We start from the raw sequence: 27,488 nt of genomic DNA, 5'->3' as shown, positions 1-27,488 counted from the left end.
AGATCCATTGACAGATTTGTAACCATGCTATATTATTGCTATAACTTCAGTTCTGCTAAATAAAATCTTTTCACATGACCTTTCAAAATTTGTATACCCAAATATTACCCTCATCCCCCTCTTAGTAACTTCATCAAGAGAACGATTAAGTTAATCAAATTTTCCTTTCACAAGTCCATGCTGAATGTAATTTTCATGAGTATATTAATTTTGACCCTGATTAATATCTCCAAATGATTGTATATGGCTGAGTTAGGCTGACAGGGGCGGCACATTGGCGCAGCGGTAGAGTTGCTACCTTACGGTGGTGTAACCCATGTTCAATCCTGACCACGGATCCTGTCTGCAGGAGTTTGTATGTTCTCCCTGTGACTGCGTCGGTTTTCTCCGGCAGCTCTGGTTTCCTCCCACACTCCAAGGACGTAAAGTATGTAGGTTAATTGGCGTTGGTAAAATTGTAAAATTGTCCCTAGTGTCCAGGATAATGTTAGTGTAAGGGTTCGTGTATAGAGGGATCGCTGTTCGGTGCAGACTCAGTGGGCCAAAGGGCCAGTTTCCGCACTGCCTCTGAAGTTTAAAGTCCAAAGACAGGCCTGTATTTCCCTTGGCACCCCAGGATGTATCCCATAAGAATAATGTGATTTTTTTTTTCTAAACCACATCTAACTTCCTTTTAAATAAAGACAGGCCTGTATTTCCCTTGGCACCCCAGGATGTATCCCATAAGAATAATGTGATTTTTTTTTCTAAACTTTTCACTATTTTTATTGAATAGATTCCATGTTACTTCCTTTATTTCTAAGTCAACAGCATCTTCTTTGGTGAAAATAAATGTAAGATATTCACTTAATACTTAAAATTTACCTTCACCTTAAAAATAATTCCCTTTTTGATCTCCAGTTAGCTCTACCTTTCACTAAATACTCTTACATACTTATTTGTAGTGCATTACCTGACAACCTAATCTTCATTCATTTTAGTCCTTGGGTTTCATTTCCAATCTTCTACTTTTCATTTGAAATGTGAGATCCTCCCAGATCATTTTCCCAGGATACATTTGGAGAAGAGAAATTCACAACCGATTTGGACCTTCCCAGGAGGTTCCATTGTGTTAAATAAATGTTTCAAAGGTGTATTATTGTCGCATGTACCAATTAAGGTACAGTGATATGTGAATTACCATACAGATACAACCATATGAAAAAAGAAGCAAAAAGAACCATCCACCACAGCAGATTCCCCAAATTCCTCACTGTGATGGAAGGCAAAGTCCATCTTTTTCCTTTTTATTCTCCCACGGTCGAGCCAGTCAAACCATCCATCGGGGCGATCAAAGCTCCCGCAGCTGACGTTCAAAACTCCTCATCGAGGCGATCAAAACTCCCGCGTTGGGGCGTTCGAAACTTCCGCAGCCTGGAGTTCCCGAAGTGGGTCTTTGACCAGACGTCGCGGGCTCCTTGATGTTTAGTCCGCAAGAAGCTACGGTTGGAGCTCCGAGGTCGATCCCTGGGAAAGGGATCGCGGGCTCCGCAATGTTAGGGTCCCGTAGGCACCTGCGGTAGAGCTCTCGAAATCGGTCTCTAGCAAAGGCCGCCAACTCCTCGAAGTTAGGCTGCAGTGCAGACGGAGATACGATATGGGAAAAAATCGCATCTCCGTCGAGGTAAGAGATTAGAAAAAGTTTCCCCCAACCCCCACATAAAACAAACTAAAGAACACTAAAAAGATACATTTAACACATTTTATTAAAACACAAAGAAGGAAAGGACAGACAGACTGTTGGCGAGGCAGCCATTGCTGGCGCCACACGGTGGTTTATGGTCAAATTCACTGAAAATCCTGTACAAATCTTATTTAAGGCTCCTTTGATGTGGATTTAGTAAGGGGTGGCACAGTGGTGCAGCGGTAGAGTTGCTGCCCATTACTAAGTCCACTGAGTACGGTGGCGCAGCGGTAGAGTTGCTTCCAGCGCCGGTGACCCGGGTTTGATCCTGACTACGGGTGATGTCTGTACGGAGTTTGTACTTCTCCTCGCGACCGCATGGATTTTCTCCGAGATCTTTGGTTTCCTCCCACACTTCAAAGACGTACAGGCATATTGGTAAATTGGCTTAGTAAATGTAAAAAGAATTGTCCCTAGTGTGTGTAGGAAAATGTTAATGTGCGGGAATCGCTGGTCGGCGTGACCCGATGGGCCAAAGGGCATGTTTCTGCACTGTATCGCTAAACTAAACTAAGATGAGCAAAAGTTATTGTTGCTACTCTTGAGAGTTCATAGATGCAGCCACGCCACCACTTTACAAATTCAGTGTTAACTAAATAATTCGTATTTCAGCCGTATTTCCTAAGGCACATTATCTGCTCTAACATTTTGCAGGAATGCCACCTGCTAGATCCATTTAACTCGCACATCATCTGGTGGCTGAGAACAAAATCAGTTATATATTAGTATTTTATACCTTCATGAAAATCATAATTGCCAGACAACCAGTAGGTATAGTACAGCCTAGCCAGAGCATACAGGAATGGGCGTTAAATTAGGGTTTGTTGACATTTCCTATTTGAGAATCATTATATGAAACAGAACCAGTAAAAAAAAAACGCTTTTGAGCAATTATGTGTTCTACTTTTTTGGTAAGACACATTGGCTCAGGTCTCCAATTAAATCATAAGGTGGCATTGTAAACCAGCGATCAGCCTACACTCCAAACATTCATGTTAACTACTAAGCCTGGAGTATTGTGTGCAATTTTGGTCTCCTAATTTGAGGAAGGACATTATTGCTATTGAGGAAGTGCAGCGTAGGTGCACCAGGTTAATTCCCGGGACCTATGATGAAAGAATGGGTCGACTGGGCTTGTATTCACTGGAATTTAAAAGGATGAGAGGGGATTTTACAGAAACATATAATATTCTTAAAGGATTGGACTGGGTAATCCAGAACCAGGGGTCACAGTTTGAGTATAAGGGAGAGGACTGAGATGAGGAAAAACCTCTTCACCCAGAGAGTTGTGAATCTGTGGAATTCTCTACCACAAAAGGCAGTGAAGGTCAATTCACTGGATGTTTTCAAGAGAGAGTTAGATTTAGCTCTTAGGGCTAAAGGAATCGAGGGATATGGGGAAAAAGCAGGAATGGGGTACTGATTTTAGATGATCAGCCATGATCTTATTGAATATTGCGTTGGGGGACCAAACCTCATGTGTGACATTGGGTCCCTGTCACACAGGAGGCTTGGTCCCCCAACGCAATATTCCACCACTCACTCATAGCCCCCAACTGCATGTGCGCAGCTCATTTCCCCTCATCCCTTGCACTCTCTCCCCCTCCTCTTCATCCTCCCTCTTCTTTCCCCTCTCCTCCTACCCTCCCCCAATCCCTCCCTCTATCTCCCTCTCCTTTCCCCGACCCTCAGTCAATCCCTCCTTCCCTCCATAACTCCTCTCCCCTCCCTACCCCCTTCTATCACTTTATCCCCACTTCTCCTCACCTCTATCCCATCCCACTATCCCTCCTCACCTCCCCCACTGCCCTCCTCTCCCTCAATTCCCCACTCACTACCTCCCCCACTCTCCCCTCCTCTACTCCACCCTCCTCTCCCTCTATTCCCCTCCTCCTGCACTCTCCCTCCTCACTCTTCGTTTCCCTCTCCTCCTACCATCTCCCAATCCCTCTCTCACCTCTCCTTTCCCCTACTCTTAGTCACTCCCTCCATAACTCCTCTCCCCTCCCTACTCCCATCCTCTCCTCCCCCACTCCCTCCCCAGGATCTTGAGGTTGCCGCTCCTCTCCCTTCTTGCATGCCCCGGAAGAGCATCTGCCGTTGGCCCAGATCCTCGGCTCGGCCCAGAAGCACCAGCAGCCCCGGCGTGTGGGTAGTGGGGGGGTGGGGGGGGGAGCTCGGAGAAAAGAAGGGGGAAGAGCCTTGAGGGAGAGGGAGTATCACGCGGAGGGGAGCTGGAGCCTGCGAGGGGGACCAGAGGGGAAGGGGCTGGAGCTGCAGGGCGTTGCGATGGCGGTTCATTTTGGACTCACAGCAGGCGCTGGACGCTCTCCTCCACCGGGATCAGATTCTCTGCTTTCCGTTTGGTGACATCTCCGACTCCAGGCCAGGCCGCTTACGGTCCCTCCGAAAATTGTGCCCAGTTGGAGAGCTCCGCCGGCTTCCCTCAGCTCCAGTAAAGACGCAATGGCGCAGGAAGGGGCGGACCGTCCCGCAGAGTGACAGGTGAAGAGACCAATCCGCGCAGCGCTGACTGGCAGGAGAGGAGATCGATCTGTGCACGTACAGTTTTTACCATTTTTAAACCTCGCTAACTTTTACAATATGCTACCGATGGGAGCTGACAAAATAATTGTAGCACTATCGCGTACTGTTCTTGGGCAGTTATGCCTAATTCAGTTTCTAATAAGAAAGCACATCTATTCTGAAGAAATGCCAAGTTTTGAACACTTATTTCCTATTTTGTAGTTATGTTTAAATTGTCAATCTGCAAATGAATCTATTATTTCAAAATTAGGTAATCTGTGAAACAAGTTCACCAAACGCTTTTACAACATTATAAACTGTAATTTTATGACAATCAAAGAATTGAGAGGGATATGGTAATTTTGCAAAAAATGGGTACTGAGGTAAAAGATCAGTCATAATCTTATTGAAGGTTCATCCGGAAACACTTCATCCTCAGTAACAATTAGTACGGGAGCATTAATCAGCTCAGCCCCCTGCTTTACTCACTATACCCATGACTGCGTAGCTGGACATAGTGCGAACTCCATCATCAAGTTCGCCGACGACACCACTGTTGTTGGACGAATCACAGATGGGGACGAGTCAGAGTATAGAAGTGAGATCGACCGTCTGACCAAATGGTGCCAGCACAACAACCTGGCTCTCAACATCAGTAAGACCAAGGAACTGATTGTGGACTTTGGTAAGGGAAGGATGAGGACCCACAATCCTGTTCACATCAATGGGACGATGGTGGAAAGGGTCCAAAACTTCAAATTCTTGGGCGTGCATATTTACGAAGATCATTCCTGGACCCAGCACACCAATGCAATTATAAAGAAGGCAAATCAGCTCTACTTCCTAAGAAGATTACGGAGATTTGGCATGTCAAAGAGGATTCTCCCAAACTTCTACAGGTGCACAGAAGAGAACATTCTGACTGGTTGCATCGTGGCCTGGTTCGGCGACTTGAACGTTCAGGAGCCAAAAAGACTACAAAAAGTTGTAACCACTGCCCAGTCCATCACCAGCTTTGACCTCCCCAACGTTGCAGGGATCTATTGTAGTCGCTGCCTCAAAAAGGCAGCCAAAATCATCAAAGACCTACACCATCCTGGCCACATACTCATTTCACCATTGCCATCGAGAAGAAGGTATAGGAGCCCGAAAACCGTAACATCCAGGTTCAGGAACAGCTTCTTCCCTACAGCCATCAGGCTATTAAACACAACAACGAATAAGCTCTGAGATCTGAACTGCAAAAGACTTATTATTGCACAATATTTGTTATTTATTGAACTTTTTATATGTTTTTCTCTTCCCCCATTATGTACTATGTTTACATATTAACATATTCTGTTGTGCTGCAGCATGTAAGAATTTAATTGTCCCATCCGGGACATATGACAATAAAATACTCTTGACTCGTGACTCTTGAATGGGTGAGCCAAATAGCCTACAGCTGCCTCTGTTTCTTATGATAGTTAAACATTTTTTTCTAGAAAATTATAGCAATTTTTCTCCTAAAGCTTAACAACATTTTACCTCATGACATTTTTTTTAATGAATTATGAAAATTACCACCAACATGTACAATTTGGCCCCAGAAAAAATTACAAATGATTTTAGTTTTGTTTAATTTAGTATATTGTCATGTGTGCAGTGAAAAGCTTTCTTCTTCTTGCGTATGGCATGCACAGCCTAAAGTTGTAGGACAACTTGTTCTATTTGACCTTATTTGATTGTGCACGCCAGGTTGATTGCATTCGTTGAAACAGGGCGGACCACGTGAATGTTGCAATCTCCCACCCCAGTGAAAAGCTTTGTTGCATGCTAACCAGCCAGTGGAAAGAATATGAATAAATGTATACGTGTAAAGCAAGAAAGTGTGTCACTGCATTTAAACACCTCAGAATACTAGATACCAAACCAGAAGATTACATTTAATTCCTCAAACTCACCTATTCCCATTGGGTTATGTGAAATCAGTAGATGAAGAACTCAGGCAGGAGATTGTCATGAGAAGAATAAGGAAAAAGGCTAAAATAATCCCACCTGCATAAGGACAGCATGCCTTTGGTAATTATGAAGAGGGATGTTGATTGGTGCGATGAAAAAGGCTGTGCTTAAACCCATTATGCTTTCTGGGCACAAGAAAGCTGATGACAGAAAGGAGTGGGAACATTGAAGGAAGTGGATGGGGTGGAGAGAAGCCTATGATGCACTTTGAAAAACTCATGCCCTTGATTATTGTGCCAAGTAGCCTTCACCCACTTTTCTTTGATATCGTTTTCAAACCCACGCTGTTTTACCTACATTATTTTCTTGCATTCTGAATTCGCGTCAAATCTAAATCCAGTCTGATATTCTGCTCAATGTATCCTGGAATTTTGTTTTAATGTTCACAATGCATTATTGACATTTACTGTTAAAATGCCTGACTTTATCCAACATTGTAGGTGTTGGTAGGTAATGGGTTGAGCTTCATATAGATTGCTTCTGTTAATGTGCTCTCTTTTTTTTTAAATTTAACCTTTATTTAACCAGAAGTCTCATTGAGATTAAAATTCTCTTTTACAAGAGAGTCCTGGCCTAACTTACAGTTAGTTGTTTGGATCTACAATAGACACTAACTGTCAAATTGAAAGATTCAATGTGTGACAGCAGCTGAACATGTATGTCAAGAAATTAGAAAAGTAAGACATTAATCAGCAGCAGTTTCAACATTTAATCCATGATGTAATTTTCAAAGCTCAAACCAATTATAGAACTTAGTCTGTAACAAGAAAATTGTGAACATTTCATGGTAACTGACGTATTTGGGGTCAAGATTTTTCAGCTGATGGATAGGAATGCTGATATCAATTTGTATAGCACATGGATATTCTGTTGGGTTGTCATGGTTACAACAATTATTTAATATGTATTTCATGATTTTAAATAATAAAAGCTGAACCGTAGTTATATTTTCTTGTTTACTTCTGAAATCTACCCTCTAAGCAGAATATCAACAGCTCTCAGAGGAGCTAATGTTCCAGGAAGTAAATTCACAGGAGTGAAATAAAAGTTATAACATTTTCCATTGTATAAGGAATATAGCAGCCATGTTGTACTCTAGGAGCAGGATACCTTAGATGGAGGCCAACTTTGTGCTAACTACCCACGACTGATCTTTGCATATAGTCAATGCTGGCTGCCCTTTCAATTAGCCATGCACTTACCTGGAGCCAGATCTCTTGGTGCCTAATGTCAAATCAGAATCTGAAGAGTCACCCAATGTTTTGTCTTTGGTCCCTTCCTGCTCTCTTCAACAAAGCAACATCTTGCACAACCTTGAGATTCCAAATCTGCACTCACCACCTCTTTGCGCTGCTATGCATGATCCATGTGTTCTCAGTTGTTTAACCAAAATCTGGTCTTGAAGGTCTTGCGGTTTCCCTCGGCGAATACTGGAAGCCTGAAATCGGCATGCTGTGAAAATCTCAGTGCGGTAACTAATGGCTCAATGTGCCTTAGAACTTATGATTCCGATTGTTCACAAACCATTTAATTAAAAGCTGTGCTTCCACCTCCTTATATCGTTCCTATTTCCATCATGAAGACTTTTTAATGTCATTTTTCTATCATTGCCAACTATCTATCTATCTAATTTAGTTTAATGTAAGGATACAGCATGGCAACAGGCCCTTTGGCCTACCGAGTCCACACCAACTAAATATCACCCATATACTAGTTCTATCCTACACACTAAGGGCAATTTACAAAAGCCAATTAACCTACAAACCTGTACGTCTTTAGAATGAGGGAGGGAGAACGTACAGATACCATATGGTCAGCACCTGTGGTCAAGATCGAATCCGAGTCTCAGATGCTGTAAGCCAGCAATTCCATTGCTGTGCCACTGAGCCCTCAAGCCCTCTAGCCCTCTAGCATTCTTTTCAGTCTACCTGTTGCTGGACATTTCAGTCAGATAATTGAGAATCATGGTTATCCCGCAGGAGCAAATGGGCGATAACTGCAACCATTGCAGGTGATATCTGTCCCATCACCAAACCTACGTTTGGTCTCACCCATGTAGAGCAGCATTTTTGCATCCAGCATTTTTGTCTACCTTCGATTTTCCAGCATCTGCAGTTCATATAACATCCTTCTTTAACAAATTGTGAGCATCACTAGCAAGGTCAACAATTACGGCCCAAAGATAACTGCTTTCAAATGATGGTTGGAGACATATTCTTAAACCGCTCCTGTCCTTTTCGTAAAGATATTCCCACACAACTGATGTTCGATTGCACTTGTGTAAGAAAGAACTGCAGATGCTGGTTTAAATCGGTAGACACAAAATGCTGGAGTCACTCAGCGGGACTGGCAGCATCTCTGGAGAGAAGGAATGGGTGACGTTTCGGGTCTGAAGAAGCGTCTCGACCCAAAACATCACCCATTCCTTCTCTCCAGAGATGCTGCGTGTTTCATTGAGTTACTGCAGCATTTTGTGTCTTTGTTCGATTATACTTTATTGTCTCATGTACCTAAGGCGGCTATAATTAAATTATTTTTTACATACGCTTCAGTAAAAATCTTACTACGCATAAGCACAATCATACTTAAGTACAAGAGTGTAGGATATAGTAGATTAAACTGAGACAGTACACAAGAGTCGCCACCTTTCCGGCGCCAATTAGTATGATTCAAGTCTGACATTGTTAAAAATGTAGTCTTAACTTCGCAGTAGGAAGTTCCAAGACTTTAACCCATAAAGCGAGTTTGGTATTTCAACTGTGCATGCCCAGGTCTTAGGTCACTCGAGATAAACATTCTTGTCAGCTGAGCTGCTGCACGTAAACGGACCTGGGCTCCATCCGCAGCCAGGATTGAACCCGGGCCCCCGGCACCGCAATCGCAGCCAAACTGCCACTGAACTGTCCCCCCTCCCCGAGCGCCTCACCCCCATCCGGGGGCGGCCGGAGACGCCCATGGCGACCTCGGACCAACAGGACCGGAGCAGCAGCGGCCCCAGGCTCACAACCAGCGCAGAGAAGAAGCACCAACTCCAGCCGCACTTCCCCGTCGGTCAACCTCCCCAGCGCCGGCGAAAGCCGAGCACCGGCCACCAATGGGGACCAACACAAAATGCTGCAACAACTCAGCGGGTCTGGTAACATCTCCGGAGAAGGGTCTCGACCCAAAACGTCACCTATTCCTTTTCTCCAAAGATGTTGCCCATCCCGCCGAGCCACCCCAGCACCCCGCGTGCACCCCCACAGATGACCGGTTCCTGGCCCCTGCCAGCACTGAGGGGGCCAACCAATAGCCACTGGACAAGGCAAGAGGTGCAGCCGACTGACACGGTCCACCGGGGAACGGGCCCCCCGGGAGCCGGAGCAGAGCCGAGCCGGATCCAGCGCCTCACCTCCACGCTGGCTGCTGGCACCGAGGATATCTCCGCCCGCCCCCGGACAAGAATGGGACACATGGGAGGGGACAGGGACAGCTCAGCAGCAGCTCAACAGCGCCTGCAGCGCCAGAGACCCGGGCTCGACCCCGACCACGGATGAAACGAAACTCAGCTGCCGAGAATGTCTCTCAGCCGGTCCAGTCTCTCCCCGTCTCCCACTCACATATGTCCCCTCTCTCTCTCTGTCACACCGCGCTCTCCTGCTACCTGGCACCTCCGTTCCTCAGATTATATATATTTTTACACATAAATTATGAGTAAATATAAGAAAATTTTTCAAACACAAGTAATATTTTCTTATTCCAGTTTCAATGAAAATAATGAACTCTTTAACCTTTCGAATATCTCATAATTGCAGATTAATGAACTGAACTAGAACTGGGACTAAGTAGTGTGTGAACAGCAGAACAAGAATGGAAGCTATTGAGTTGACAGAATTCTAGGATAATTCATTGATAGAATAGTTAACAATTTATACACAGTTTATACAGCGCTGCGTTAGCTTTTTTAAAATCCAGAATGACCTTTGGCAACTCCCATGATTCCTTGCATTTATCAGAATGCTGAACTCGCTTATTTTTTTTTTTTTAATTGAAATAAATTTTATTGAGCCATCAAAAAATGGGTACAGATTATGTTGCCATATCCAAGCTCATTTTTTCAAGATGTACATATCAAAACAGAACATTTGAGTATTATCCAAATAATATGGATGGGCATGTTTATAAAAACAGCATTTAAAAATAAATAAATAAATGAGGGGGGGAAGTGAATAATAAAAATAAAAATAAATAAATAGATAAGTAAAGTGCAGAAGATGACTACAGTACATAGGGAGTAGTTCAGTGCAATAATTCTTTGTGAAGACTCTTGTTTCTAAAGCTTCTAACTCTCTTGTCTTCTATCCCTTATAATTTCATTAAAATGGATGGTTTAGAGTGTAGATAGGTTTGTGATATGTGTCAATATTCTTCTGTGCAAGAAATGGCATAAATGGTTGCCAGATTTTATTAAATTGGTTGACTATCCTTTAGAACATATCTTATTCTTTCTAAATGTAATGTACTGGTCAATTCATGAAGCCACATTCTGGAATTGGGAGCTGTTGTTTTTCCATGACATGAGCAGTAGTTTATTTTCCGTAATGAGACAGCTGGAGAGGAATTGTCATGGAGCAGTTGTGAGTTTTCTTGATGTTTCAGACACCCCAAAGATGATTACAAGTAGGAGAAACATTTGGATATATACTGTGTATTTTTGCCTTGGAGTAGTGAGGTCTATGTATAATTTTGAACTGTATGAGGCAGAGTCTAGCATTGTTTGAGCACCTATGAATACGTTTGAGGCTTCCCTCCCATAGTTCATCTGGTATTTGCATATTTATGTCTTTTTCCCAATTGATTATATACCTGCTAGAGGATGGAGAGGTTATTAATAGAAGGACCTCATACACATACAGGAGTTGAATTTGTCTTTATATGGTGATGTTTTAAGGCAGTCATCTATTTGAGACTGCCTCTCAACTTCAAATCCCACACACCTGGACCATTTCCTACACTTCCCTACCATTCCTTGACCTCACAATCTCCATTGCAGGTGATTGACTACTGACCAAAATCTGGACTACACTTCTTCCCACCCTGTTTCCTGTAAGGACTCCATCCCCTCCTCCCAATTCCTCCATCTACACCACATCTGCTCCCAGGATGAGGAGTTCCACACCAGGGCATCTGAAATGTTCTCATTCTTCCGGGAACGGGGGTTCCCCTCCTCCACCATAGACGAGGCTCGCACCAGGGTCTCTTCCATACCCCGCAACACTGCTCTCTCTCCCCATCCCCCCACTCGCAACAAGGGCAGAGTCCCCCTAGTCCTCATATTTCACCCCACCAGCCGTCACCAGTAATCCTCCGTCAGTTTCGCCACCTCCAACGTGACCACACCACTCGCCACATCTTCCATCTCCCCCCATATCTGCCTTCCGCAAAGACTGCTACCTCCATAACTCCCTTGTCAATTCTTCCCTTCCCTCCCCGGGCACTTTCCCTTGCAATCGCAAGAAATGCAACACTTTTCCCTTTACCTCCCCCCTCGACTCCATTCAAGGACCCAAGCAGTCGTTCCAGGTGCGACAGAGGTTTACCTGCATCTCCTCCAAACTCATCTATTGCATCCGCTGCTCTAGATGTCAGCGGATCTATATCGGTGAGACCAAGCGGAGGTTGGGCGATCGTTTCGCCGAACACCTCCGCTCGGTCCGCAATAACCAACCTGACCTCCCGATGGCTCAGCACTTCAACTCCCCCTCCCACTCCGTATCCGACCTCTCTGTCCTGGGTCTCCTCCATGGCCAGAGCGAGCAACACCGGAAATTGGAGGAACAGCACCTCATATCCCGCTTGGGGAGTCTGCATCCTGGGGGCGTGAACATTGAATTCTCCCAATTTTGTTAGTCCTTGCTGTCTCCTCCCCTTCCTCAGTCCTTCTGCTGTCTCCGCACATCCCCCAGCCTTCGGGCTCCGCCTCCTCCTTTTTTCTTTCTTCTCCCCCCCCCCCCCCCCACCCCCGATCAGTCTGAAGAAGGGTTTCGGCCCGAAACGTTGCCTTTTTCCTTCGCTCCATAGATGCTGCTGCACCCGCTGAGTTTCTCCAGCTTTTTTGTGTACCTTTCCTATATAATCCCTGATTTGCAAGTATCTGAAGAAGTTACTATTTGGGAGTTCAAATTTCTTTCGTAACTGTGTAAAGGTGGCAAACGTACCATCGATATAGAACCATAGAAAATAGGTGCAGGAGTAGGACATTCGGCCCTTCAAGCCTGCACTGCCATTCGATATGATCATGGCTGATCATCCAACTCAGTATCCCATCCCTGCCTCTCCATACTCCCAGATTCCTTTAGCCACAAGGGCCACATCTAACTCCCTCTTAAATATAGCCAATGAACTGGCCTCAACTACCTTCTGTGACAGAGAATTCCACAGATTCACCACTCTCTGTGTAAAAAATGATTTGCTCATCTCGGTCCTAAAATACTTCCCTCTTATACTTAAACTGTGGTCCCTAGTTCTGGTTCTGGACTGCATCTAGCCTGTCCAACCCCTTAAGAATTTATATAGGTCTCTGACACTCTAGATTCCTAATTCACTCAATGTATAGATAGTCTTATGTAGAATAGATGGTTTGAATGTGGGGTTGTTTGCTATGGGCAACGCGAGAGATATCGGTTTAGGTTCAAAATGGGTTCTGATGTGTTTCCATATACGTATCAAATTGTGTATAACAGGATTAAATCCATAATATGATTTATCAATTGAAGTAGGAGCTAGTAGGATGGTATCTATTGAGTATGGGTGACAATCTTCTTGTTCTATTTTTAGCCAATTCAGAGGGATGTTTGCGATGTCAAGCCAGAAAGCAAAGGACTTGATGGCAGAGGCCCAGTAATATCATCTGAAATTTGGAAGACCAAGCCCGCCCTTAGTTTTTGATTTGTTGACCTGATTTTTGTTTATCCTATGAGTTTTGTAATTCCATAAGAAAGGTATTATTATCAAATCTAATCTCTTAAAAATGTTTTTGTAAGAGAAATAGGAATGTTCTGAATTAGATATAGTAGCTGGGGTAAGAAGATAATTTTCCGAGTTAGGAAATTGGAAGAGTTGGAATCCTTCAGAATTGGATTTTGCTTTTTAGGTTTTCTAATAAGGGAAGGAAATTGGCCTGTAGAAGGGAAGAGTAATGCTTTGTAACTTCAATCCCTAGATAGGTAAATTTATCTGTTGTTACTCTGAAAGGAAAATTTTCCAATGTATCTGAGGGGATGGTATGAACTGGCAACAGTTAATACTGTAGCCTGAAAATGTACCAAACAGGTTAATTTTTTCCAGTATCGCCTGAGTAGTGGTTTGAGGTTCCATTATGTACAGGAAGATATCATCCGCTTACACCCCCTCCCCCTCTCTTTCTTTCCCCCTTCCTCTCCCCCAACCCCCTGCCCTCCCCCACCCTCCCTCCCCTAAACCCTTTCCCCCCTCCACACCCCCTCCACCCCTCCCATACCCCCTTCCCTCCACCCCCTCCACTACCCCTTCCCTCCACCTTCCCCCCACCTCCCCCTTCCTTCCCACCCCCTCTCCCCCCTTCTCTTCCCCCCTCTCAGACCGCTTTCCCCCCTCTCTCTCCTTACCTCTCTCTCTTCCCATCTGTTGCTCCCATCCTCCCCCACCATCCTCCCTCACCCACCCTCCCTCTCCTCCTCCCTACCGCTCCCCTCTCCCCTCTGTCCCTTGCCCTTCTGTCTCTGTCTCACCCCATTCTCGCTCTGCCCCCACTCTCTATCCCCCCCCCCCCCCCCCTCAAGTTGGGGGCTATGCGTCAGTGGATAGGGCAGTTATGGGGTAAAAGGAGCAAATTAATAATATTAATATAATATCAAGGGGGGTAGTCAGTGTGTGTGTGGGGGTGGTTAGTGTGTGTGACGCCACATGCCCCCCCACCGCAAACGCGCGTTGGGGGAACAGACCCAACGGGTCTGCACTTGGTCTAGTATATAATTAAAAGTTTAAACTTGACCACTTTCTGTTTGGGCTTTATTTGATTTTAGAATAAATTCTGCCATGTACGGCTGTGATTTTCGGACAGCTTACTCAGAGTCCGCCTCCGCTCGCCAGCTGACGAGGATTTTTCCCATCGATGAAAAATGAAAGAGTTATTAGTGTTTAAAAAATGTTGAGATTATCTCTCCTGTCAATAGCACCATGAAGGCCACGCCCCTTCTGGTGGGAGGGAGGAGGGACTATAAAACCCGGAAGTGTGGGCGTGACTCAGTCTCTGCAAGATGGGGGAGGAAGAGGTCACGACTCGCTGTATTTAGTGGTCTTGCACCCTGCTTAAAATGCTATGAAACTGCACTTGAATTTGGTGGCCTTGCACCCTGCTTGAAGTCAAGTCCCGTAGCATTTCTCTGGTTTTAGTGAAGAGTGCTCTCCGTTTCGCGATCGTTGGTGAGTAGTCGGGGAAGATTTGCATCTTTTTACCTTGGTATTGGATGTTTCTTGTCAATGACGCTTTGCGTAAGATATCTTCCAGGGTATGGTAGTAATTTAGACATATTACAAAGGGCCGGGGAGGTTCAGAGGGTGCGGTTCGCTGGCGGAGGGTCCTGTGCGCTCTGTCGATAAGTGGTTTCTCCTCCAGCGAGAGTGTCTCCTGCAGTAGTTGGGCAATAAATTCTCTCGGTTTGGGCCCTTCTTTCCCCTCGGGAATCCCGATGATTCTGACATTGTGTCTTCTCAATCTGCCTTCTAAGTCCTCACAATTTTGAGTAATCTTTTCCAGTTTCGATTTGAGACGAGCCACTTGTTGTCGTAGCATGCTAACACTATCCGAGTGAAACGAGGCTGACTTTTCCATCTCCTTGATGGTGTTGTTGTGTGAGGTCAACGTCGTCTCAAGCTTAGAGATGGAAGTTTGTAATTCTCTTTTAGCCGTGGTTACTTCCACTCTTAAGTCCGTGTAAACATTCTTGATTTGGCTATCGATGGTTGTGCATATGTCCCTCTTAATTTGGGCTATCTCAGTCCTTAGGACAGCAATAGCAGCTATCACAGCCTTGTTGGATGGGTCTTCCTCCTTGTTCATCTCATCTGGCATCAGCATGTCAGGCAAGGGTGGTGCTTGTTCCAGGCCTAGTTTGCTTGAATCTTTTTTCTTAGTTTTGGTCTTCCTCATGTCAACTCTGTCTCTCCTGTTTGCGAAAATGTTGTTCTCTTGATAACAAAATTTCAATAAGGTTGTATCAGCATTTTTGTACATTTAAAAAGATTAAATTGTTGGCTATGAGGAAACGCTGTTACACTTTCATCGCTCAACAGCGCCCCCCTCGCTTATTATGATAATGGGAGTAACTGATATGTTTTCAGTCAGGATGGTGTGTGATGTTGTTAGAAGAGACTGGGAACACGAACTAGCTATAAAAATCCCAAAAGAGAGCTGGGATAAACACTTGCCATATGTGCATAAATGCTCGATCAACGTAAGACACACTCTAATTCAATTCAAAACATTACATAGACTATACTATTCAAAAACCAAAATAAATAAACTTTTCCCTAACGTCTCACCCATTTGTGATAAATGTCAGTCTCAAGAAGCTACCATAGCGCACTCTTTTGTTTTTTGTATAAAAATCCAAAAATTCTGGAACGAAATATTTGAAATCTTCACAAAACTATTTAAAATAAAACTGATACCAAAAGCAGAATGGATTATCTTTGGAATAATGGAAGGTAGCCCCAAACTAAACGTGTTTCAAAAGAATGTATTTAATTACGGGCTAATAACGGGAAAAAAGCTTATACTCAAATTCTGGAAAAACGCTCCTATACCAACAATAAAAATGTGGATTTCAAACATGTTTGAAACATTACACCTGGAAGATATGAGACTCCTCCTCGCAGGCAAAGCAGACCACTTCCAAAAGACGTGGTCTGCATTTATCGACTTACTACAAACATACGGTGCAATAGTAATTTAAAAAATAAATTATGCCAGGATCTGGTAACGGGGGGTGAAAAATATGGTTGGTATATCCCTTTTTGAGGAGTTTTATATAATAGAGCGATTGTTTCTCTTTCTTTCTTTTCTAGGGTCTATTTCTTAACTTTCTTCTCTAATTCTCTTTCTAATGGGCTTTCTTTTTCCAACACTTTCCTGCACTATCACGACTCTTTCTCACTTTCCTTACTTCTTTTATTTCTATCTTTCTTAAAGCTCAAAAAATGAAGGGGTACAACAAATGTAATAAGATATATGTGGGTGTATTACTGTAACTTATTGTACTTCTAATAAAAATTAAATTAAATTAAAAAAAGGATGTTGTGTGATTTGGAGGGAAACTTGCAGGTGATGTAATTCCCATGTACCTGCTGTCCTTGTCCTTGATGCTAGAGGTCATGAATTTGAGAGATGCTGTCAATGCTGGCAAATAACTGCAATACTTTTTACAGATGGTATACACTGCAGCCACTGTTTGCCATTGGAGGTAATTAAATTTTAGATTTGTGAATGCAGGTTGCTTTCCCTTCTTGGAGTTGAGCTCGTGAATGTTGTCGGACCTCCCAAGATTAAAATGCAAGAGTGAGGAACATGATGACATTTTTTCCACGTGCACAGATGAGTGACGCTCCAAGGGCACTGTGACAATATCCATGTAATTTATGCATATGAGCTGCACTCATTCTCGCACTTGCTTAGTAAATCGATCAGTGATCTTTAACTTGGAAATAAATCATTCCTGCTTTTGATCCCAACACGAGTGTGTGTGCAGCCATCTTTCTCCGTCTAATATGTGCTAGTTTTACCTATTTCGTAAGTAGAAACATATCAAAACATGGTGGCAGCGGTGAAAGTGAAGATTTGTGGATCAAATAGATGCTATGATGATTATTAAAAATGCTTTGAAAAGCTTTGCAAGGAAAACAGTCAAAGATCTATAACCAACATGCCAAGGATCTGCCAATCCTGGAAGAAGGTGATGTTGTAAGACTCAAACCTTATAAACTAGGAGATACCAGATGGCATAGAGCAACAGTTCAGAAACGACTTGATGAGAGATCATACGAAGTCGAGACAGAGTCACGACTTCTAATCCGACGTAATCAAGTGGATCTGAAGAAGACCCCCACACATAACTCCAGAGAAACCACCAGACGTGGAGAAGACTGAGCACCTTTGCAACCTCAGCTGACACAGGAAAAACCAACACAACATGCACCACCAGAAAAAGATGCAACTCGTGAAACTCAGAACACAGAGAATATTAAACAAAAGCAAAGTGACAAAGAGAAGAAACTAGAAGTGACGCACAGATTGTACACACTGAAAAGAAAAACACTTCTGAAAGAAACACCATCATAAAGACTAGGGCAGGAAGAGTTGTCAGAACGCCGGAAAGATATGAGAAGAAAGCATGTGAACATTACTTTGGGTTATTGAAATAAGTCACAAGTGTGGCTAGTGATGAAATGGTGAAATAAGACAGAACAGTTGTTTTATTCAGTTAAGTTAAACCATATTACTACGGTGTAATATTATGAAAAGTGTTTAGGTTTGCTTTGTTTTGGATCGTTGGAAAGGTAATCCCAAAATGTCAAAAAGGAAAGGATGTGACAACATCCATGTAATTTATGCATATGAACTGTACTCATTCTCACACATGCTCAGTAAATCAGTCAGTGACCTTTAACCCTTTAACTTGGAAATAAATCATTCCTGCTTTTGATCCCAACACGAGTGTGTGTGTAGCCATCTTTCTCCGTCTAATATGTGCTAGTTTTACCTATTTCGTAAGTAGACACATATCAAAACAGGCACTTATCCTGCATGTTGATGCCAGTATTACTCGATTTACTTCGGTACAATTTGGCTTCGGATCTCATCACACCATTGATCCAAATGTGGATCAAAAACTGAACTTCATGAAATGACTACCCTTACGAACAACACATAATTTGACTGGATGTTACATTGTGAAACACAGATAAAACTAAATTTAATGATTATCAAGGGGAGATGCTGCAACAATTGGAGTATTTCTCACTCAAAGGAAGAGGGTTGTGATTGTTGGAGGTTAATCTACCCAGGCCCACGACATCATTACACGAGTTCCTCAGGGCAGTCCTGGGCACAGCCATCTTCATCAAAAGAACCTTTTCGTCATGCGATCTTTGTTGATGATTGCACAATGTCCAATTCCAGTTGCAACTTCTCAAAAAAGAAATAATCCACATGCTTATAAAAAAAACAATACTGCATTTAGGCATGGGCTGCCGTGTGCCTAATATTTGAACAATATTTGCACAATAAAAGTGTCAGGCAGTGACTATTTCCATCAAGAGACAGTCTAATCCTTTATCATTGATATTAAACAGTGTTGGAATAATTTGCATCACAATTTGTTATACAGTATTACCAAATAAAGCCAATTTGCTGAAAATACTCAGGTCTGGCAGCATCTCTGCGTAAATAACGATCCAGTACCAAAAGCAGTATGAAACAGAACTGTAATTTTGATAAGCATTAGGGAACTGCAAGTAATATGATGGAATATAAAGTGGTCCATCATTCGCAATTAGAAGTCCCATCACAGTACAGGAGACTGCTTTTACATCCAGTTAATAAAAATCTCGAATAATTATTTCCCATATGAGGAAGGAATTATTCATTTGAATAAACATGAATGCATGTTGTTGGAAATCTTTATAAGGGCGGCATGGTGGCTTAGCGGTAGAGTTGCTACCTTACAGCGCTGCGGCACCAGAGACCCGGGTTCAATCCCGACTACGGGTGCTGTCTGTATGGAGTTTGTATGACCATCATGGGCTTTTTCCAAGATCTTCGGTTTCCTCCCACACTCCAAAGAAGGACAGGTTTGTAGGTCATTTGACTTGGTATAAGTGTAAATTGTCCCTAGTGTGTATAGGGTAGCGTTAATGTGTGGGGATTGCTGGTCGGCGCGGACTCGGTGGGCCGAAGGGCCTGTTCTCTAAACTAAACTAAAAAGACATGTGCTACCAGCAGTGATCTATTCCAAATAAAGAGCACACAATATCTCGTTGAGATAATTAATTTCCTACTTAAGCTGATTTAAAAAGTTGATGGTATTAACTTTTATAGCTATTAACTGTTATAGTTAATCATTAAAATAAGGAAATATATGAAATGCAATGGGAAGAAAATGCATTTGTGACTCAAAGATTCATGTTTTTAATTGATAGGCATTGAAGCAGCAACAAAAGAGGAGGATTGGTGTTACTATGATGATGAACAAGGCCATTCCTTGTGTTGTACTCACGCCACTAAAAGTATCAGAAGAGCATTCTGAATTGCCATCTGGTGAGTAACAACACTAAATAAACCAGTTTTTTTTTTCGATTAACATGGAAATCAGCGGGCAAGTCAAGACAGCTTGAAAATTCCAGTCATGCGGATCTTTCCAAATAGAACGATAGCAGAAATTATATTAAAATAACCCCACAAGAATATCTTCATAGCATCTTCTCAAACTGTGCAGTGCTACTTTAAGGGAAAGCATGCAAACTATTTGAGAGTAAAAGAAAAGGACAATCAAAAGACTGCTTTTCATGCAGGGTAATATTATTTACTTAGAAGCACAACAAATTGGCACATGTATTATGTTTTCTAAACAGTCTTTGTATGATATGTATTTAACATGATCATTTTCAATTACAAACAAATGCTTTTATGTGTGGCAGTACCAATTTGTCGATAAAGGTATTTTCACTGGAAAAGGTTCACCAAATAAGGGTGAGGTGACAACTGCAAAATATCTGTTATCCCTGGTCTTCCAAGCCAAGATACCAGTAGAATGAACTGCAATTGAAACTGATGGAACTGATCCAGAGGCCCTTTCTTAGAAGACATCACTGTCATATTCATGAAACTGATTGTTCAATCTGTCATTGCACAACCTGTTTGGCGCTTGTTCGAAGAATGAATGATGAATGAATGAATGAATGAATGTGAATGAATGAATGGATGAATACTTTTTTTGTCACGTGAAATTCTTTGCTTGAATACCCAAGGTATGCAAGTAGTCACCCATAAAGGGTGCTTACAAAGTTACAAAGCACCTCCGTGCCAGGTGGAAGGTGGGGCAGGGTGGGGGGGGGGGGTTGGGGGGGGGGGGGGGGTGGGGTGAGGGGGGGTGCGGGGGAGGGGGAACCTTCAAAACCTTCATAACTTTTGTACTATTTCACCGATCAGAACAAAACTTATTTGACTTGCAGCAGAGGAGAATAGTGAATAAGGTGACAAAAAATCGTAGTGCTATGGGGGATCGCTTTTGCACAAATTTTGTGCCTAGTGCTATTCTGCTCTTGTGTCTTGTTTCCTTTCGCACTCATTTGCGCTATCAGCTTACACACAGTCGTTACTTATAGCTTTTCACGCATTGTTCCTTTGTGTGTCATTATGCAGCTCAGTAGGAGCACTTCATCATACCACATCCTCTTTTGTTTATCAGTTTTGCACTTTGTTTAGAACGCAGTTAATGAATCCAAAAACAGTGCAGTAAATCAAAATGCACAGGCCAGGAAGAGTCAGCTGTAATGGCAGAGTTGCAGTGCCTATCCTCAGATTCATCCTATACCAGCTGGGTATTGAAACTCGGCAGTATTATCACACTTACTTTTTTTTAGGAGAAGGAAATTAAAGCACTGTCTATTGATTCAACAGTGTTCAACTGGAGGGGTCAGAAGTTATCATGTTGAGAGCAGTGCTGACCATGCCTTCCACAGATGAAACTGTTTTCATTGCAGGCTGCTGTATCTGTATTGCAGCTTTGAACGCAGTTTTTCATGAACATTGGTAGTCTGCCTCACTAAAGCATACTGAGATGGTTAGTTGTATCATGCCTGGTTTACCAGTTTTAGTTTAAGTACCTGATGATCAACTGAAAGTCTCTCCTTTCATTTTCTACCATTATAACCGCAGCATTAAAAATTGCATTAGGAATGCATGTAATTTATTTCACATCATTAATTTTACCCTTACCGGCTGGCTACCACAGGACTCTGCAGCTTGCTCCAAGATACTCGTTATTGAAAGCGTTATTTTTTCTTGATAATCTTTCTCCATTTGTTTGTGTCCTGTAGTTCTAAAATACTTCATTGACAGTTTGATAGTTTGATTTTATGTGGCCCAGAAAGCAAAAAGTTGCTTAAGAATTAATTTGCAGCAATGTGCAATGAATTTATAAACTCTGACAATGTGCACTTTAACCAATAGATTTTTTCTATTACAAATCTCAAATTGTGGACTACAGAGGCAAATAAATAAATGATGGGTCGTTGTCCCAAACATTATGGAGGGCACTGTATAACCATACATCTACAAATTCTTGTTGATGTGTGCAGCAAACAGTATAATGGCAATCAGAGCAATTGAAGACATGCATCAAATGCCAGAACTGTATTGTAAGTGCATAGCTCTACAGAGATAATCCCAGAATTGTACATTTGATCACTTTTAAAGGGAGAAAAATGACACAAAGAGCTGGATTAATTCAGCCGGTCAGGCAGGATCTCTGGATAACATGAAGATGCCTGACCTGCTGAGTTACTCCAGCACATTGTGTCTTTTTTTGCGACTTTTAAATGCTGTGATTGTACGTGTGTCTGTTACCTCTTCTTGCAGTTTGTTCCATATACCAACCATCCTTTGTGAAAGAATTAGAACATAGAAGATAGAACAGTATAGCAATTGAACAGGCCCTTCAGTCCACAATGTTTCTGTCGAACATGATGCAAAGTTAAACTGATCTCCTCTGCTTGCATGTGAACCATATCCCTCCACTCTTCGCATCTCCATATGCCTATCTAAAAAGTTGCTTAAACGCCATTATCATATCTGCTTCGACCACCACTCCTGGCAGCACCCATCACACCTTCTGTAAAAAAAATGCCCTGCATATCTCCTTTAAACTTTCATCATCTGACCTTAAGCTATATCTTCAAGTCTTTGATATTTCCACTGGGGAAAAATGTTTTGACTGTCTACCCTATCAGGGACAGTAGAAAAATAAAAGAGAAGAGGTACAATGTAGCAAAATTGAGCGGGAAGCAAGAGGATTGGGTAATGTTTAAAGAGCAACAGAAGATAACTAAAAAGGCAATACGGGGAGAAATGATGAGGTGCGAAGGTAAGCTAGCCAAGAATATAAAGGAGGATAGTAAAAGCTTCTTTAGGTATGTGAAGAGGAAAAAATTAGTTAAGACCAAAGTTGGTCCCTTGAAGACTGAAAAAGGTAAATTTATTATGGGGAACAAGGAAATGGCAGATGAGTTGAGCAAGTACTTTGGATCTATCTTCACTAAGGAGGACATAAACAATCTTCCTTGTGTACTAGTGGCAAGAGGGAATCTAGGGTAACAGAGGAACTGAAGGAAATCCACATCAGGCAGGAAATGGTGTTGGATAGACTGATGGGACTGAAGACTGATAAATCCCCAGGGCCTGATGGGCTGCATCCCAGGGTACTTAAGGAAGTGGCTCTTGAAATCGTGGATGCATTGGTAACCATTTTCCAGTGTTCTATAGATTCAGGTTCAGTTCCTGTGGATTGGAGGGTAGCTAATGTTATCCCACTTTTTAAGAAAGGTGGGGGAGAGAAAATAGCGAATTATAGACCAGTTAGTCTGACATCGGTGGTAGGGAAGGTGCTGGAGTCAATCAAAAAAGATGAAATAGCGACACATTTGGATAGCAGTAACAGGATCGGTCCGAGTCAGCATGGATTTACGAAGGGGAAATCATGCTTGACTAATCTTCTCAAATTTGTTGAGAATGTAACTATGAAAATGGACAATGGATGTAGTGTACCTGGACTTTCAAAAAGCATTTGACAAAATCCCACATAGGAGATTAGTGGGCAAAATTAGGGCACATGGTATTGGGGGTAGAGTGCTGACATGGATAGAAAATTGATTGGTAGGCAGGAAACAAAGAGTAGGGATTAACGGGTCCCTTTCAGAATGGCAGGCAGTGACTAGTAGGGTACCACAAGGCTCGGTGCTGGGACCGCACCTATTTACAATATACATCAATGATTTAGATGAAGGGGTTCAAAGTAACATTAGCAAATTTGCAGATGACACAAAGCTGGGTGGCAGTGTGAACTGTGAGGAGGATGCTCTGAGAATGCAGGGCGACTTGGACAGGTTGGGTGAGTTCGCAGATGCATGGCAGATGCAGTTTAATGTGGATAAATGTGAGGTTATCCACTTTGGTAGCAAAAACAGGAAGGCAGATTATCATCCAAATGGTGTCGTTGGGAAAAGGGGAAGTACAATGGGATCTGGGGGGTCCTTATTCATCAGTCAATGAAAGTAAGCATGCAGGTACAGCAGGCAAGAAGAAAGCGAATAGCAAGTTGGCCTTCATAACAAAATGAGTTGAGTATAGGAGCAAAGAGGTCCTTCTGCAGATGTACAGAGCCCTAGTGAGACCACACCTGGAGTATTGTGTGCAGTTTTGATCCCCTAATTTGAGGAAGGACATTCTTGCTGTTGAGGGTAGGTTCACAAGGTTAATTCCCGGGATGGCGGGACTGTCATATATTTAGAGAATGGAGCAGCTGGACTTGTATACTCTGGAATTTAGGACCTATTGTCTATTGTCTATGCCTTTCATATTTTTAGATCAGGTCTCCCATCTACCTCCAATGTTCAAAATAAAACATTCCAAGGTTGTCCAATCTCTCCTTGTAGCTAATACCCTCTAATCCAAGCAGCATTCTAGCATTGATAAAAATACATCTATTGATGCTCCTAAACACATCATCAGTGATGTAACCTGGGGCCATTGGGTGTTTCGGGTCTTTCAACATCAGACACCCTCACCCAAGCGACCCAGCCGTGGTTGATCAGACCACGACTTGTGTTCAGGTGGCATTCGCTCCTCCCCATGGACCTTCTCTCCTGATCCAGAGCCATCTCAAGGCTTTCTCTGCTGCCTCTGTGGTGTTCTTGATGGCTCTTCTCCTCGCCACTCCGTTGATGCCCAGTGCACTCAAGGCTTTGTATAGCGATTCCCCTGCAAAACCTCTGCAGCCAACCTCGATGGGCATACACCTTGCCTTCCAGCCTGCTTGCGGCAGTCTATGACCAGCTCTTTGTACTTGGTCATCTTCCTCTTCTAGCACCTTGTCGACGTCCTCGTCGAACTGATGCCAGTCTGCCTTCTTGCAGGCCTGTGGCCATTTGACTCGAACCTTCTCCGGAGATCTGTTTCGAGGGACTCGTTGCGCCGCTTGGAGGCTTCGGGCTCTATGGGGTGATTCCGGGCCCGGCTCGTCCTGCGTCTCACCAGGTAAAATACCTGTGCGATGTGACATTCCCTCTCCCTCCAAACACTTCATTCGGGTCTGGTGAATCTTCAGGCCTCGGCTGTTCTTGCAAACCTCTGCATCCTCTCCAGAACCTCAACATCTTTCCTTTTACATGATTACCATGAAGCTTACCAAATTGTGGTCAATGTTCACAACAGTTCCTTCGCAGACACCACATGCCCATTCTCATTCTATAAAATATAATAAAATTAAGCTTCCTCCCTGGTAGGACTCTATTTATACTGCTTTAAAAACCCTTCCTGGATGCATTTAACAAATTCCACCTCATTTAGGCCCCTTGTTCTGAAATTCTTGACCAATCTTGCGAAAATCACCCACTATTATAACCCTACTACTTTTAAATCCTACTTCTTCTTGTCTACAAATTTGTTTTTCCAAGTCTTGTTGACGGTTTGGAGGCATAAAGTCATACAGCACAGAAACAGACTTTTCAGCCAAACTGAATATAGACGCAAAATGGTGGACAGGCAGCATCTCAGGAGAGAAGCTATGGGTGATATGGGTGATATTTCGTGTCGAGACCCTTCAGCCAAACTCGTCCGTGCCAACCAAGTTACCCCATCTAACTAATCCCATTTACCTGCATTTGGCCCATATCCCTCCAAACCTTCCTACCCATTCGCCTGTCTAAATATATTTTTAAGTTGTTATTGCACCTGCCTCAACAACTTCCTCTGGCTGCTCATTCCATATACCCACCACTGTCTGTGTGAAAATGGTGCCCCTACACTTCCTATTAAATCTTTCCTCTCTTACCCTAAATCTATGTAAGAACACCACTCAGCCTCATGCCCTCCACAAAGTCCCAACCTGTCCAACATCTCCCTGTAGCTCAGATACTCGAATTCTGGCAACATCCTCGCAAATATGCAAAGCTCCATGCATTAAAGTAAATGAAGTTAAGACTCTTATGTTACCTCACCCATCTCTGGGTGTCCTGCCCACTAGACAAGCATGCTCCCTTTACCACAAATGTCTCTCTCTGACATTAAATGACGTTATACTGTCATTTTGGATTCACTGGTTTAAACCACCATGAATAGCACTGACATATCACCTTACCTGGATATTGGTCCACCTGTAGTTTAGGTGTAACTTGTGCTCTTAGTGCAGATCATCCCTGTCTCGGAAGAGATTCCAATTATCCTAATATCTGAACCACTGCCTTGGGCTCCAGCTCCTCAGCCAGGCATTTAGCTGTACTGCCTTCCCATTTCTGAACTGACTACTTTGTGGCATAGGGAGTAACCCTGAGATTACCACCCTAGACGACCTGCTTTCCAGCTTTGCACCAAGCCCACTAAATTCACTTTGCAGGACCTCATCTCTCTTTACCTGTGTCATTAGTACTAACATGAACCACAATTTCTGGCTGCTTGCCCTCCCCTTTCAGAATGCTCTGCATCTGCTCAGTGACACCCTTCACCCTCTCACCAAGGAGACACACACCATCCTGGAGTCACAAGAAGCTACAGACCCTGGAATCGTGAGCAACAAATTGCTTGAGGAGTTCAATGGGTCTGGCAGCATATTCGGAGGGAAATGGACAGATGACTTTTTGGGATACGATCCTGGAGTTGCGCTCACGACCACAGAAACATGTGTCTGATCTTTGACTGTCAAATTCCTTATCACTACTGCTCGTCCAATGTTTGACATTCCCCATTGCACAATAAAGCAAATTATTATGCTATTAATCTGAATTCTGCTGCTTTCCCCTGAGACACCAGTTCATAATTTTGTTGAGAACCAGAAACTACCTTTACCTTCCTCCACCATCTAATTAAACAGTCCATTTTGAGTGATAATAACTTGTTCTTTTTATATTCAAAGCTACAATATCCCATCAAACAAACACAAAATCATGCAAGACATTGGAAATACAGTGGAATGTAAATAGCCTTCTACCCATCAAGGAGCCATCTAGTGTTCATTTAACAATAGTGAAATATTAATGCATATATTATGTTAGTTAGTTATGCATGTTAAATGTTTTTCAGTGGGTGCTTTTTTCAGCATTAATATTTTACACTACACCTACATAGCTGCAACCTTTTAACACATGGTTCAAAGAGGGGTAGATTGACCTTGAAGTGCTTAAATCTGCAACAGTTGTATGAGATTGAAAACCTCCCTAAAAGAACAGCTGACATTCAAATGGATGACAGAAAAATATATCTTCAGGATTCAAACTGTGAGAAAGAAGTTTAATGAGCATCACATGGAGCAAATATATCCTTAATAATTTCACAACACATTCTTTGGAAACACCCTATTTAAATGAAATACATCTAATTAGTGCCTTTGTTTAGGATGTACTTACATTAGTAAGACTAACTGACTAACTAAATGCTATAAGACATTAACAGTATATTTAAATAGATAAGCAGTGTACTGGACCAGGAGTAAATATCTGCAACATGAAGGCTCCATAGGCATTGGTATGTTAGCTACAAACCAGGTTCCACATAGTGAAGATGACTGTCTGCAAATGTCAGTCCTGCTCATGTGTGCCACGTAGAATAAAAGCTGCTGTATATAACATATTGTTGGAACTAGATGAGATATTTTTCTCGAGTAAAATAATTCTTAAGGGGTTAATTTGCAATGAATATATAGATGCTACTCTTTTTCACTCTGAGGTAACCTCTAGCCCAGCCCCCGCTCAACTCCAGAGGAACCAGGGTTGCGGGTGAGGGGGCGCAGCTCGGGCTGTGGGCGCGAACTGACCCCAATGTCGCCGATCGGCGCGGCCGGATTCCTCTGGAGTTGGAGGGGACAGGGAGAATGGACTACACCATAATGTAGATACTCAAGGAAATACCTAGTGGAATGTTGTCAACGGTAGCATAAATCACATGATGAAAGAG

General features: G+C 42.9%; 1 protein-coding gene across 2 annotated transcripts in view; it reads left to right on the top strand.

Annotated features, from left to right (window-relative positions):
- Positions 1-27,488, top strand: part of LOC129696330 (putative Polycomb group protein ASXL3) — a 188,686-nt gene that overhangs the window by 93,777 nt on the left and 67,421 nt on the right. For both annotated transcript variants that reach the window (XM_055634149.1, XM_055634148.1), the window contains one exon: positions 19,466-19,583. In XM_055634149.1, coding sequence (XP_055490124.1) covers positions 19,466-19,583 — 118 coding nt within the window. The remainder of the gene's footprint in view (positions 1-19,465; positions 19,584-27,488) is intronic.

The sequence above is a fragment of the Leucoraja erinacea genome, chromosome 4, assembly GCF_028641065.1.
Source record: "Leucoraja erinacea ecotype New England chromosome 4, Leri_hhj_1, whole genome shotgun sequence".
Taxonomy (NCBI): domain Eukaryota; kingdom Metazoa; phylum Chordata; class Chondrichthyes; order Rajiformes; family Rajidae; genus Leucoraja; species Leucoraja erinaceus.
Note: the sequence above shows the minus strand (reverse complement) of the source record. Positions and strands in the feature narration are given on the sequence as shown.